Source organism: Oncorhynchus tshawytscha, linkage group LG30, assembly GCF_018296145.1.
Source record: "Oncorhynchus tshawytscha isolate Ot180627B linkage group LG30, Otsh_v2.0, whole genome shotgun sequence".
Taxonomy (NCBI): domain Eukaryota; kingdom Metazoa; phylum Chordata; class Actinopteri; order Salmoniformes; family Salmonidae; genus Oncorhynchus; species Oncorhynchus tshawytscha.
In genome coordinates, this window is record NC_056458.1 from 25,881,026 (window position 1) to 25,897,549 (window position 16,524).

The following is a 16,524-nucleotide window of genomic DNA, read 5'->3' on the forward strand; positions in this document are numbered from 1 at the left end:
CAAAATGTTTCTGAAAAAACTGTGTGGCCAGCTCAAAAGCTGATTGTTGCGTCATTTGAAACTGGCAGTTCTAAATAAGCATTCTAATCACACCGGTTTGATCATTCCCTACAGGGACCACTGTAGAATGATCACTCACACCAGTGTGTTGGAACGTGTGAAAAGGTTCATGTCCCGCTGGTAGGATAATCCTGATCGTAGGTCATCGATTTTATTTGTCCAATTATTGCACGTTGGCCTATAGAACCGACGGCAGCAGCCGGTTGTGATACAGCCCGGGATCGAACCAAAGGGAAAGGGGGATACATAGTCAGTTGTCCAACTGAATGTATTCAACTGAAATGTGCCTTCTGATTTTAACCCAACCCCTCTGAATCAGAGCCAGGGTCTGTAGTGACGCATCTAGCAATGTGATTCAGTGCCTTAGACCGCTGTGCCACTTGGGAGCTCAAATGAAGTCTATTAATATGAAGACTCATGCAGACATAATATGTGCATTTTGAGCTACTCCAGGAAGTGATGTTGCAGGCTAGCTCAGTGCTGCCACCTCTCATTGAGTAACTCCAGTTGAAGGCCGACCGCGGTATTGCAGGCTGCCATTAGCAACTAAATTATTAGAAACTAAACTCAAATTTATTCTGTGTGTGATTATAAAATAATTGGTTCAAGGACATATCTGGTGTATTAAAAGCAATTATTGGTACCATAATTCACTTTTAATTCATTTATCTTTTTACAAGAGGATTGCCAACCAAGATCCCATCCCCTATAATGGGGGATGCTGTTTTCTGCAAACAATGACTGCAGTACAACGGTCGTCATTGAACTTCTGCGCTTCAATGAGAGGGAGCAGTCATTCTCCCCTGGGTCTAACTCATTCCATTCTGATGAAAGAGATGCCCTGAATAAAACTGTTAATCTCAAGAGGGTTTTTTTCTGTTTTCTGGCACGAATAAGTCAATGCTGAGGAATTCCCTCCAAGAGGGCAGGAATAATTCTAATCACTATATATAGACCAACTGTTCAATATGAAAACCCACACTAAAATTAATAATCCACAGTCAGGAGATACTGTATGTATGGCAAAGCCCTCAGCTCATGCCCGGGGTGGATACCTGCTCATGCACTGGTTGCTGGATGCCTCTTTTATATACTGTCTGTGCCTGGTTTATTTTTTAACAACGTGGCAAAGACGTCCAACCAAAATCTAAAGCCATGGGTATGTAACCATAATCAATGAAAGAGCTCCACTAAAGAAACTGAATCAAAACAAACCGAGACTTTCTTCAGATCAGCACACAGCCTCTAGACCCCCTATATACAGGTCTAGATACACTTTGGATTCGGAAGACCCCCATCCTCTAACCAAAGCCTGGATGGAGCAATCTGGGGCCCGTAGAAGCCCCTACTCTTTGTTTTGGTCCACTCTTCAGTGAACAACTTCAAATGGTTCAGGGGGGTGGACTGTTTTGGCACTTCCCTCGGGCCCCGTGGTCCTGTCTCACCTCATCATTGCTCAAGGGGGCTTAGCACAGCAAGGCTCAGGACCTAACTCCATGGCTCTTTGGCCAATCAATGAGCCTCCAGAATGAGAGGTGTCATGTTCGTCTGAGCTCCTGAATGCAGCTGTCAGGGCTGTGGACGTTTAAGGTCAATCAGAATAAATGATCCGGAAGTTTAAAGGTTCAATTAATGTTTTGGTAAAGTTGGGAGTCCCAGCACCAAGCAAAAAGTATTTGGGAATGTAAACTGCATGGCTTGGCCAAAAAGGTCTACTGAGACACGGTGCAAACAGATTATACTTTTTAAGCTCTACTCTAAATCGAATATCAGTTCAAGAGCATATTTGCCACCAATACCTTTTAGTCAGTATTTCCATCAGTAATTGTATGTACACACACCCCACACAATAGTATTCTTAAGCTGTATTGTTTATTTTGTGTTTCTCTTTAGTTGTAATATACAGTACCAGTCAAAAGTTTGGACACACCGGCTCATTCGAGGGTTTTTCTTTATTTGTACTATTTTCTACATTGTCAAATGATAGTGAAGACATCAAAACTATGAAATAACACATATGGAATCATGTAGTAACCAGAAAAGTGTTATATATATATACAAATACATACAGTGGCACTAAAATATATTTGAACCCTTTGGAAATACCTGGATTTCTGCATAAAGTGGTCATCAAATTTGATCTCATCTTCATCTAAGTTACAACAATAGACACATAGTGTGCTTCAACTAATAACACAGAAATTATTGTATTTTTCTTGTCTATATTGAATACATAATTTAAACATTCAGCGTAGGTTGGAATAAGTATGTGATCCTCTAGGCTAATGACTTCTCCAAAAGCTAATTGGAGTCAGCTAACCTGGAGTCCAATCAATGAGACAAGATTGGAGACGTTGGTTAGAGCTGCTTTGCCCGATAGAAAACACTCACAAAATGTGAGTTTGCTATTCACAAGAAACATTGTCTGATGTGAACCTTACCTTGAACAAAAGAGATCTTAGACCTAAGATTAAGAATCATTGACTTGCATAAAGCTGGAAAGGGTTACAAAAGGATCTCTAAAAAGCCTTGGTTCATCAGTTCACAGTAAGACAAATTGTCTATAAATTGAGAAAGTTCTGCACTGTTGCTACTTTCCCTAGGAGTGACCATCCCGTAAAGATGACTGCAAGAGCACAGCATGCTAAATGACGTTAAGAAGAATCCTAGAGTGTCAGCTAAAGACTTGTAGATATCTCTGGAACACGCTAATGTCTTAGTTGACGAGTCTACGATACATAAAACACTAAACAAGAATGGTGTTTATGGGAGGACACCACGGAAGAAGCAACTGCTCTCCAAATAAAACATTGCTGCAGGTCTGAAGTTTGCAAAAGTGCACCTGAATGTTCCACAGCGCTACTGGCAAAATAGTCTATGGACAAATGAAACTAAAGTTGAGTTGTTTGGAAGGAACACACAAGACTATGTGTGGAGGGAAAAAGTCACAGCACACCAACATCAAAACCTCACCCCAACTAAAGTATGGTTGAGGGAGCATCATGGTTTTGGGCTGCTTTGCTGCCTCAGGGCCTGGACAGCTTGCTATCATCGACGGAAAAATGAATTCCCAAGTTCATCAAGACATTTTGCAGGAGAAAGTTAAGCTATCTGTCTGCCAATTGAAGCTCAGACGTTGGGTGATGCAACAGGACAACGACCCAAAACACAGAAGAAAATCAACAACAGAATGGCTTCAACAGAAGACAATACGCCTTCTGGAGTGGCCAGTTAGAGTCCTAACCTTCGATTGAGATGCTGTGGCATGACCTCAAGAGAGCAGTTCACACCAGACATCCCAAGAATATTGCTGAACTGAACAGTTTTGTAAAGAGGAATAGTCCAAAATTCCTCCTGACCGTTGTGCAGGTCTGATCCGCAACTACAGAAAACGTTTGGTTGAGGTTAAACTGTTGCCACAAAGTTGGAAGCATAGAATCGTTTAGAATGTCATTGTATCCTGTAGCGTTAAGAATTCCCTTCATTGAAAGTAAGGGCTTAGCCCAAACCATGAAAAACAGCCCCGGACCATTATTCCTCCTCCACCAAACTTTACAGTTGGTACTATGCATTGGAGCAGGTTGCGTTCTCCTGGCATCCGAAAAACCCAGATTCCTCCGTCGGTCTGCCAGATGGTGAAGCATGATTCATCACACCAGTTTTGATAGCCGCACCCTCATACTACTCCTCCTCTGTTCCGCGGGTGATGTGGAGGTAAACCTAGGCCCTGCATGTCCCCAGGCACCCTCATTTGTTGACTTCTGTGATCAAAAAACCCTTGGTTTCATGCATGTCAACATCAGAAGCCTCCTCCCTAAGTTTGTTTTACTCGCTGCTTTAGCACACTCTGCTAACCCTGATGTCCTTGCCATGTCTGAATCCTGGCTCAGGAAGGCCACCAAAAATTCTGAGATTTCCATACCCAACTATAACATTTTCCGTCAAGATAGAACTGCCAAAGGGGGAGGAGTTGCAGTCTACTGCAGAGATAGCCTGCAAAGTAATGTCATAACTTTCCAGGTTCATACCCAAACAGTTCGAACTACTAATTTTAAAAATTACTCTCTCCAGAAATAAGTCTCTCACTGTTGCCGCCTGCTACCGACCCCCCTCAGCTCCCAGCTGTGCCCTGGACACCATTTGTGAATTGATCGCCCGCCATCTAGCTTCAGAGTTTGTTCTGTTAGGTGACCTAAACTGGGATATGCTTAACACCCCGGCAGTCCTACAATCTAAGCTAGATGCCCTCAATCTCACACAAATCATCAAGGAACCCACCAGGTACAACCCTAAATCTGTAAACAAGGGCACCCTCATAGAGGTCATCCTGACCAACTGGCCCTCCAAATACACCTCCGCTGTCTTCAACCAGGATCTCAGCGATCACTGCCTCATTGCCTGTATCCGCTACGGATCCGCAGTCAAACGACCACCCCTCATCACTGTCAAACACTCCCTAAAACACTTCTGTGAGCAGACCTTTCTAATCGACCTGGCCCGGGTATCCTGGAAGGATATTGACCTCATCGTGTCAGTTGAGGATGCCTGGTCATTCTTTAAAAGTAACTTCCTCACCATTGTAGATAAGCATGCTCCATTCAAAAAATACAGAACTAAGAACAGATATAGCTCTTGGTTCACTCCAGACCTGACTGCCCTCGACCAGCACAAAAACATCCTGTGGCGGACTGCAATAGCATCGAATAGTCCCCGCGATATGCAACTGTTCAGGGAAGTCAGGAACCAATATACGCAGTCAGTCAGGAAAGCAAAGGCCAGCTTCTTCAGGCAGAAATTTGCATCCTGTAGCTCTAACTCCAAAAAGTTCTGGGATACTGTAAAGTCCATGGGGAACAAGAGCACCTCCTCCCAGCTGCCCACTACACTGAGGCTAGGTAACACGGCACCACCGATAAATCCATGATTATCGAAAACTTCAACAAGCATTTCTCAACGGCTGGCCATGCCTTCCTCCTGGCTACTCCAACCTCGGCCAACAGCTCCGAGGTTATAGCTTGGTCGCAAATAGGTCTTCCAAATGGACATTGACCCCAAGCATACTTCCAAAGTTGTGGCAAAATGGACAACAAGGTCAAGGTATTGGAGTGGCCATCACAAAGCCCTGACCTCAATCCTATAGAAGATTTGTGGGAAGAACTGAAAAAGCACGTGTGAGCAAGAAGGCCTACAAACCTGACTCAGTTACACCAGCTCTGTCAGGAATGGGCCAAAATTCACCCAACTTATTGTGGTAAGCTTGTGGAAAGCTACCCAAAACGTTTGACCCAAGTTAAACAATTTAAAGGCAATGCTACCAAATACTAATTGAGTGAATGTAAACTTCTGACCCACTGGGAATGTGATGAAATAAATAAAAGCTGAAATAAATCCTTCTCTCTACTATTATTCTGACATTTCACATTCTTAAAATAAAGTGGTGATCCTAACTGACCTAAGACAATTTCTACAAGGATTAAACATCAGGAATTGTGAAAAAATGAGTTTAAATGTATTTAGATAAGGTGTATGTAAACTTCCGACTTCAACTGTATATACATCTATAATGTCTATGTTAATGTTTTAAATGTATGCAAATTATAAAGTATTTTTGTCTGTATTGTCTTTTTCGTTATGTGTCGGTCCCCAGGAAAACTAGCTGTCGCCATTGGTGTCGGCTAATGGGGATTCAAATAAAAATCATCAGCACTATTTCAAGGCCCTATTTTAAGCCTCTGGGCTCAGCTATCACCCTCTCTCTAAAGAACACAAAGAGTCAGTATGTTTGAGTATGTGCCGTGGCTAGCTGTCACTCATGCACTAACAGTATGGACGAGGCCCGCAGCTGCACACATCCCAGCTGCCTCTGGACCGTCACACGGCAAATCCACCTCATTTCCACAGCTGCTCACTTCTGTAACGGAGGAGTTGTGAAGAAAAGAGGGGCAAAGTCGCAAAAGGTATAAGCTTATGGGTACCAGTATGTTCTCATGGTATTGAGAAGTGTCTGGCTGCTGGAGCTAGAATACCACTGTTCAGCCAGACTTCTGTTCTTTCAGTCTTGGCCTCAAAAAAAAGATTTAATTTTATAGAATATGTTTTTCCTCTGCGAGAAAGCATGGCTTGAATATAATAATTAATCTGAAGCTTTGCTGGGAGCCTGAGAGTTTGCTTTAGGATTAAGCATATTTATCCATTTAATAGACCATCCATAATAATTTACCCTCTTGCTGCCCCCTGTTGGATGTCTATGACATTACATCATCATATACAAGTGATGATTAAAATTCAATTGCATTATACTCTCATGAGCATGCAGAGTTCCCCCATCAGTAAGTGACAGGTTGATATCTCAGCCAGGGGCTCTGGTTAATGGCATTACATCTTATCTAGATGTACATGTCAGAGAACCACTAGCAACTGTGTATTATTATGCCATGAATGTTTCCATTCGTGATGAATAGTGTGTAATCTGGGGAGCTCTTCAAATAGATTTTTAGGAAGGGCTGAGTGCTCCATTCCTCAGTAAAATAATGACTGCCAAAACGAACATTATATTCAGTCTTGAAAAACTCTCTCTCTCTCTCGTTCCCTCCCCCCTCTTTCTAGAAGAGGAAATCATTGAAGATGTGAAGAGAACATCTTCCTCTACCAAAGATGCTTAAAATATGTCCATAGAATTTCCTTCAGTCGTTTTAAAAGCTTCCTTTCAGATGCCTTCTTTAATTTAATATTTTGGGTCATCTGAGTTCAGTCCCGAATACATACTTAAAGAACTGTAATACTTCTGAATATTAAGCTGCAGGAAAAGCAGGGCTCCATTGTTGATGAACCTAGCAGTGTGCAAAGACTGCTCTCTGAGAGGGAACAGCATCCCATTGTGCTTCCATCAGCAGAGGTCAGGGGATGCTCCATCAAGCAGGAAGTGGGCTGCTCACTGAGTGGGCATAGGCCTACTGAGGCTCCTATGATAGACGGGGCCAGTAATGTACTTCCATATTCGAATGAAGGCTTAATTTGAAGTCTATTATTTCCTTAATCTGAATTAATATAAAAATGTATGCGGGAATGGGCCAATGCGTCAAGAAATATGGAGAGATATAATGCAACCTCGTAAATAATGGCAGTGTTTGTGTCATTCAAAGAAAGCCAGGCCTGATTTCTCTGCTCAGGGAGCAGCACTACTTTCATTTTTTGGGATGATTTGGTTCTCTAAAACTTGATTAGAGAATCTCCAACCTCAGGAGCCTGATTATAGATGGTTAGTAGTGAAATGCCTTCATGTTTTGGAGTTACAGTAAAAGGCAGGAATAGATTAGGCATGCATGCTCAATATAATTTCAAGTATTTTGTTGAATTCCTCATATGGAAATGCTGTTATCTACTTTTAAGAATTTAAGATACAAGTGCCTTCAAAATGCCTATATGAGGAGGGGCATCATACTCACAACAGTCTCTGTTTAGAGGCTAACAGATGGGCCAAGGGTCTCTATCTCTAGTCAATAATCCCAAAACAGACAGCTTTACCCCATCTCCCAGGGCGACGAGGAGGAGCTGAGGATTAAGTGGAGGTGACCCAATTAAGACAAGGTTAAAAGAGGAAAAAACAGGGATTGGAGGCAAAATTAGGGATAAGGCCAGGGCAGAGTGAGTGTTGTCCTGTTGTGAAGTGGTGGAGGGAGAGGGAGAGAAGGACATGGGGAGGAGGAGAGGGAATGCCACACCATACTCAGAGATAGTTAAATGAACAGGGAGTGTCCGCTGAGTGGCCATGAATGTGAGTGGAGGATTTAGTGGGTGGAGAGGAAACGTTGTGCCTTGTGACCAGCAGGGTCAGACGATGAAAACGACACTCACACACACTGTTAATGGGAGCTGCACTTAGTAAAAGCAACACTCAACCTCCACCCATCCTAGTTTAGAGTGCACAAACATGCACACACAATAATGTAGATACACACAAGTAGGCCTACTCATGCAAAGTATTTACAACACAGTGTCAGATGACCATATCCTAACTTTACATTCATATGACCACAGTAACCCAAACCTATGCATTTTCAGTCACAACTGTGGGAAAAGAATAGAGTCAACATGTGACTAATACCTGACTTATGCCTGATATTTTATCTGCAGAACTCTGTCCTGGTTTTATGGTCCTGGTCTTATGATTTTTATCAAAGCAGGCACAGTGAACACCTCACATAGTTTATACTTAAAAGAAGGCCCCTGGTCCAGGAGATGAAAAACAGAGATATGCCATTGACAGCAGTCAGCTCTTGATTAAACAATGTAAACCTCTTGGTCGTTGGAGAGGGGTGTCTAACAGTTAGCACCATGGACTTTGGCGGTCCAACACATATCATATGATAATATTGGTAAGTAAATTATGTTTATAATGCAAAAACACATCAAGGTTTACCCAGAATTCCAGAATTAACACGTGCATGGATATTTGCTGTGATAATTGGCAACGTGATTTCATGGTCACACTGTCACGGTACCAATTTAGCAACGGTAATTCAAATCTTAGCCTATACCTAATGAATAGGCCACTTAAATTACCACTTTAAAATTGAGACGTCAATAAAATGTTCAGTTAACTCTATCTATGGCAGGTTTTTACTCGTTTGGAAATATGGACGATTTTTTATTTCCCCAAAACAACTTCCAAATAATGAGTTGCACTCCCGTTTGCCCTTATAACATCCTCAATTAATTGGGCCATGGACTCTACAAGGTGTCGAAAGCGTTCCACATGGATGCGGGCCCATGCTGACTCCAATGCTTCCCACAGTTGTGTCAAGTTGGCTGGATGTCCTTTAGGTGGTGGACCATTTTTGATACACACGGGAAACTGTTGAGCGTGAAAACCCAACAGCGTTGCAGTTCTTGACACACTCAAACCAGTGCGCATGGCACCGAGTACCATACCCCGTTCAAAGGCACTTACATCTTTTGTCTTGCCCATTCACCCTCCGAATGGCACATATACACAACCCATGTCTCAATTGTCTCAAGGCTTAAAAAACATTATTTAACTCCTCTTCGTCTACACTGATTGAAGTGGATTTAACAAGTGACATCAATAAGGGATCATAGCTTTCCCCTGGATTCACCTGGTCAGTCTATGTCATAGAAAGAGCAGGTGTTCATATTACGTTGTTCACTCAGAGTATGCTCCAACCGTTCACGTTTCAATATTTGCACACTGGCACTTGCTTCTCCGAATCTGGAAATACGCTACAAAATCTTGCCTCAAAGTGTGTATTATGGCCAAGGCTTCGCAAAAAGTCTAAAATCTATTTGGTTTTAATGTGACTGTGTTGAAATAAATAAAACTTTACATTCAAAACAGCCTAATGTTGGGCTGCTACAGCATCCATCCCTCACTCAGTCGGGATGCATGCCGAAGTGCATTCAAACTCTCCCCGTTGTAAACATTTGTCAACCCCTCGAGAAAAGTTTCCCAATATCAAAAACAAAGCAAAATGGTTCTATTTGTCTTACTTACCATTCAAACTGAGGGAACAAATAAGAACAAACAACAATTTGAACGAGTTCTTTGGGAAAGCCATGCTGTTCCTCTCGTCTTATCCAGTCTTTAGAATGAAACTAGTTGGTTTGCCGCGCAAGGAGAGCGCAAGCCAGTCTGGACTGTAGGGAAGGAAAGCGAGCAAGGGAGGGAGGGTTGAGGGCGTGGAGTTGCAGAAAAAGGTCTGTCGTTTACTCTATTGTACTGTCTGTAGGAGAACATTTTGGATTTCCAAATTCCTTCCCCCTTCCCTTTTGTATTTAGTGAGAAACATGAGTTTTCTTCTTGGGAGAAAGAAACTGTATCTATTATGGATGGTAAGTTTACATCATGCCTGGAATAACACCTATTGGCCAACACGGTATCTCATTTGGCTATCTTTATGTATAGCATAGCTTTCGTCCCTCTCCTCGCCCCTACCTGGCCTCGAACAAGAGACCCTCTGCACACATAGACGACAGCTACCCTCGAAGCATCTTTACCCACCCCGCTAGCTACCTAGCCATTTCACATTGGGTGCATTCACAATAGGGTGGCTGTATCACGAACTAGGACTGATAAATTAAATGAGAAAATATGATTTATATGATTATGATTTATTTAGCATGAATATCATCAGCTCATGTAATATTCCAATAAGGTAATGCCATGACATAAAAGGATTTGAACAAGGAATTAACATTCTATCCTATTAACATGACCCTTTGTTCTCTATAGGTAAAGAAATAGCCTACTGTAAATTGGAAGAATATTGGAAGAGATGCAATGTCCACCAATCCAGGCTGTATCACATCCGGCCGTGATTAGGAGTCCCATAGGGCGGCACACAATTGGCCCAACGTCGTCACGTCGTCGGGGTTTGGCCAGAATAGGCCGTCATTGTAAATAATATATATTTTTGTAATGTGCCCTTGTAAACACAGTAGTGGCCCCAACTCTCAACCCTAGAAAAAGGGATTCTCTCTTAGCTTGCAGGTCATTAATGACCTCGGCTGTTTTCATCACTTGACTGTCACCTCCGCTAACAGCTGCAGCAAAGAGGGGCTTCAGAGCAAGGCTGCTGGGCCTGGGACAGAGTGCAGGGAGATATAGGGTTACAAATGGATGTAAGATCAACCCATAGGGCAGACATGAAGACCTGTACACTCTCGTTGGTTGGCCCTTGCAAAATAATTGTCGCCAAACCCACTGGCTACAGGTTATCTACGAGTCTCTGCTAGGTAAAGCCCCACCTTATCTCAGCTCACTGGTCACCATAGCAGCACCCACTCGTAGCACACGCTCCAGCAGGTATATCTCACTGGTTACCCCCAAAGCCAATTCCTCTTTTGGTCGTCTTTCCTTCCAGTTCTCTGCTGCCAATGACTGCAACTAACTGCAAAAATCTCTGAAGCTGGAGACTCATATCTCCCTCACTAGCTTTAAGCACCAGCTGTCAGAGCAGCTCACAGATCACTGCACCTGTACATAGCCCATCTGTAAACAGCCCATCTATCTACCTACCTCATCCCCATACTGTATTTATTTATTTATCTTTTTCCTTTGCACCCCAGTATCTCTACTTGCACATTCATCTTCTGCACATCTACCATTCCAGTGTTTAATTGCTATATTGTAATTACTTCGCCACCATGGCCTATTTATTGCCTTAACTCCCTTATTTGCACTCACTGTATATATACTTTTTTTCCCTACTGTATTATTGACTATGTTTTGTTTATTCCATGTGTAACGCTGTGTTGTATGTGTCGAATTGCTATGCTTTATCTTGGCCAGGTCGCAGTTGCAAATGAGAACTTGTTCTCAACTAGCCTACCTGGTTAAATAAAGGTGAAATTAAAAAACAGTGGCAATTATAGAGCTATGTTGAGCTATGATGAACAATAGATGTAACAGGACACATATGTTCTGTTTTTACATTATTTTAGGTTGTGCAGGATATCTGGTTCGGCAATATGTTTTCTTTTTGGTGAATTAAACATTCAATCTCCTCAATGGTGGTATATTTAGACTTCTAAATCTAACAAGGACCACACTAGAAACAATGGTGAACAATTAGTGTTAATATTTTACTCAATAATTTCTGCTTACAAAATGGTTTCTACAGGTACCACACTGTCAGTGTAGTTAAGGTCACCTACATCCATCACACACTCCGCATGCATTACCCCATGTGGGTGTGTTTGTTCACCTGCGGGTACAAACAGTCATCACTGTACACAGTAGGAATTGACATTGCTACCACCCCTGCAAGTGCGCTAAATCTGGTCCAGTGGATTTAGAAAGAAGGTCACAAAGGCAGCATGTAGCACAGTCCCTTGAGGCCGGGGTAAAGTAAAGTCCAGACTATAGAGCAGAGAAGGCAAGTCTGAAGCAAATGAGAAAATGCCATTGATGTGGACCCAGAGCCCAAAATACTTTATTTTCTATGTGACAGAGAGAAGGCAGAAAAAGACGATTCCATGCTTACATTTAATTTTCTCTATCTCAAATTGATTGTACCTTTCGCTCTTGCTCTGTCTCTCTTTCTCTCTCCCTGTTATAAGTAATTAAGCATTTCACTGTTAGTCTACACCTGTTGTTTACAAAGCATGTGACAAATAACCTTTGATTTGTATCAGTTTCCCATCTGTCTCTCACACTGTTGTGTCACCGGAGAGCAAACAGGGTGGGGAGAGATGGGGGTGACAGTAAGGATTTAATGGTCAAACACCATTAACACACACACAAATTACTTTACCAAGAGACAGGTGCCAGTTCAGATGATCTGCACAGTCTCGTTAAGTCTCCAAGTTGACTTTTCCAGAATGATTGTGGTCTGGAAAGACAAGCAGGACTTTTGTCGACTCAACTACAAGTGTCTTATGAACAAGTCAAGATCACTGTGACAAAGCAGGTTGTCACTTCATTAAAATGGGGTTCAAAGTACAGCTGGGAGGATACCTCATATCAATGAATTATTTCGTCTGAAAAGACAGGTTAACAAGAGGTTGAAACTCAGTCAAAAACACACAGTATTTGTGCTTTCCTGTTTCTTGGACATATTTTTGTAGAATGGTTGACAAAAAGTCATTATCTTGCTAGATTAATGTAATGCATATTCTGCAAATACCAGAATGATGACCGTTATGACTAATCATCACATTCACAAAAGACATGATATCTCTATTCCTCACCCTAGTATCATATGACGAATCCACTCCCGTTGGGCTTACTGGGGTGAGGTCAGGTGCTGATGATGTGGAGGACATGAGGGAGAGATGAACCAACAGAGGAATAGGAGTAGCCCTGAGGCCCCTATATGCCGCTGCTAAATCGTGGCTGCCACTGCAACAATTATGCTTTTTGGGGGGGGGAGAGATCTGAAGAGATCAGAGAGATCTGAAATTCCAAAAATGTTATTGCACTGGGTCCCCATTGATTTTGTTATGTTTGAGTCACTCCGATAGCATAAGAACAAGGCATAAGCCATGACAAAATGTGTATAATTGCCGGAAATAAGCTTTAAAAGGGAAAATTCTCTCAACCCATGGCAAAATGTGTCGAATTGCTGGTGATTAGCTTTGAAACTGCAATTTTTCTCACAGCCCCATGACAAATGTGTAGAATTGCAGGAAACAAGCTTTAAAACCGTAAAATGTTTCAAGTTAAAAGTTTTAATATCACGTGCACAAGCACAGTGTAGTGCCTTTATTGCAAGCTCTAAAATAGCCAAGGCAAAATTTATAGAATTGCAGGAAATTTTCTTTAAAACAGCAACATTTTGACTCTGCGGCCAAGAGGAAGGCCTCTAAAACTGTGCACTTGGCCACGCCCACGCCCACTACCAAAGCCCTTGCCCTGTAACTTTGCCACAACTGCTGAAAATATATCCACTGCCTGAGGTGTGACTGGTTTCCATAGCTGCCTGCACCGAACTCCCTATCATTAAGATCACAGAATACAATGCTCCCCCCCCCATCTCACTCGCTTTGATTACTTACTGGTTGCAGTCAGTCACCATGAAAATCCCTAACAAAGTTATTTGTTTCACACACCATCCAAAACAACCATGAGAAATAGTGAATGGAGATTACGGGAGAAGAGCTGCGGGGATCAAAGTCAAGTTAAAGGTGCTTCTCTCCTGACAAAACCTGCAATCAGTACAGGGATCTTCTCTCCTACAATGTTTGATTTTGGCGGTTGGTGTCTGTCTGGTTGAATAAGACCCCCCACTGTATGGGCTTACTCATGGTAACGATGCAGCATCAGGAATGTGTATTCTTCTCCTGACAAAAACCACCTCCATTGCCACAGGCACCTGCAGATCCCACCTGGATAGTAATCTTATACCAAAACTGGAGGCGTTCTGTCGGTAGGGAATGCTGGTGTGATGATATCTATGACTGTGTGAGTGTGAGTTTTAAAAAACTGTATTGTTGGATTTTCACTTTCTACTGGGTTGATTGATTTGATGGCAAATATCATTAATTAGTGATGGGCTGTGGCTGCATTTGGTGTACATTTAAATTAAAATATTATAGTAGCATACATCTTTTACACCTCCCATCTTTTTCTCATTACTCTTTGGTTCCCTCATTGCCTTGCTGTTAAATTTGGCACCACTGTAAAGCAATTTCCAAACCACAGCACTCAAGATGTAGACTGTAGATAGTTCCAGATCAGTTCTTACAACAAATTCACCACAACACCAGTTAGGGCGGAGCACCTAACCCAATATGGCACACGTTTTTGTTTGAAGACATTCAATGTGAGGCGGCTGGTATAAGCTAGTGATACAGAGCTAACGTGATTAGCCTGAGCATTCTCCTCCTTATTGCCGGGAGTGGTAGCTTGCACTGGCAGGTCTGGTTACACAGATTGGGAACCGAGTGTGTGTCCACGGGGGTGTCAGACTCGCCAGAGCCAAAAGCGAAGATGACATGCAAGAGCTGAGGACAATATCAAGGTCCTTTTTCCTCCCTGTTCAGATAGTCTAAGGTTATTTCTGAAGGTCTTACTGAAGGTTTTGGGTTCCTAATACCTTAATTATAGGTCATAGGGTAAAAAAAGTGACCTCGACCTCTCGTTGTTCTGCCTTTAAAGGAATATTAACAAAGTCAGTCATGTATGTCATTAGCTGGATCTGTATGGCCCTGGTCCCCATGTAAGTGTCTATGTTGGGACAGAAATTCACCTCAGGGTATCACACATTTCACTCATCTCAGTTGTGGCATTTCACTAATGTGTAAGACTCAGGTTATGTTTGATCTCAATGGTAACAAACATTATGTATGCCCTCTTGAGGATACTCAATTATTTCTGGCTAGTTTTCCTGTAGCTTATTCAACCAAAATCTGAATTCATCCAGTGAAAATCATGTTAAATGTCTAAGTGAGTTAAGCAGCTAAATATTCATGCCACAGTATGACATTTCAAGGATCGTGATTAGGGGTTAATTAAAGTAAATTACAAATCAGTACTTATTTAATAGTTAATTCACATGACTAGTCATCAAAAGTCCTGCTTTAAGACACCATTATTCAAGAACATGAGGCATAGTGCACATTAAAAGATCAAAGTGAATCCACATTGTCAGAAGATGCTTTTTAGCTAGTGGAGTATTCTCTCCAGACGGAAGCTTTGACACTACTGCTTATCGTTAATGGAGGGGAATTCAGAAACATGTGCAAGATTGTGCCAGGGACTAAACAGCTCTAATCTAGAAGTTGGCTCATTGCAATTGAGTTTGAGTCCATGACATGTTTGTAATGATCATTGCCAGGTCTAGCTGAGGAGGCCTTTTGAATCATTGAGAAATTGTCTGATCTGCACTTGGTGTGTGTGTAAGTAGAAAGGGGTTCTCTGAGGGGTTTGGGGGAGGGGTGCCAGGGGATTGGTGCTAGTCTCTACATTGCTCAGTTACAATGACATGTCTTGTGCTGAAGGGGACTCTAACATCTACGCTGACTCCTTATAGCAGCCGTTGCCATGGTGACCCCACAATATGCCATAATTAACTAATGAATCACCATGGAGTACCTCAGCTCAGACACATCCAGTTCTGGTTGGTCGGGTGAACAGAGGGGGTGGGACCTAGGCTGAATCCTAGGCACAATACTGGGCTGGGTAAAGGGAAAGGGTGGGGCCAAAGAGGTACCCAGGTGGCCACTTGGAGCCAAATATAGTGCATTCTTTTCAAATGGGATCAGGGCACCTCTTAATCATCGCTAGAAGGCGAGACACTTTACATTCATTTCTCTATAATCATATTATACCACTTCCTAGAACTGTCTCTTGTCATTTTTCTGTTCCCATTATATTGAGGGTAAGAGTCTAATAGCTAATAGAAATTCAGCTCCGGACGGAATGATAAGTCGGAATATGCTTTTTTAAGCTGTGATTCTACATTTCCACAACCACGTAGGTTCCCTATCAAAAGCTTCCTTGAATGGCCATACTAATATAAACCAGGGGCTACTCTTGGATTTAAAAAAATGTATCCTACTTTTGATTTAGATCTACATTATTTATCCCTTCCTCTTGATAAAGCTGTTAAAGATTAACACTTTGTTCTAAGTTGTGCACGTGTTGTGTTCAATTGTCCTTGTAATATTTTCGGTTCAGAACTAGGGTGTAAATGTAATGGTTGTAGCCTATGCTTCAGGTCAGCCTCTAGGCTTCTTTGACAGACCTATGACAAGGTCCCTATCCTCACACACAGACCCAGACAAGGGCAGCCAATTCAGCAGATTTCACCCCCAAGCATGGCCTATGAGCATCAGCTGTTCTTGTAAAGGGGACTTTCACAGGTCGAAAACCTCAACCTTTGAAATTGTGAGAGTGCCAGAAAATGTGAATGCTATTCATTAGTTCAGTTACATACTGTCTTGTTCTATTTAGGTGATCAGGATTTCATATAGCCTGAATAAACTATAGGCAATGTTGTTCGG

The 16,524-nt window shown here is 42.2% G+C and overlaps 1 protein-coding gene across 2 annotated transcripts in view; it reads right to left on the bottom strand.

Moving 5' to 3' along the window:
• The window catches only part of LOC112228510 (cell surface glycoprotein MUC18), a 62,281-nt gene extending 52,567 nt beyond the window's left edge, over positions 1-9,714 (bottom strand). For both annotated transcript variants that reach the window (XM_024393886.2, XM_024393887.2), the window contains exon 1: positions 9,572-9,714. In XM_024393886.2, the coding sequence (XP_024249654.1) occupies positions 9,572-9,635 (64 nt within the window). In that variant the 5' untranslated portion in view covers positions 9,636-9,714. The remainder of the gene's footprint in view (positions 1-9,571) is intronic.
• Positions 9,715-16,524: the final 6,810 nt, after the last annotated feature.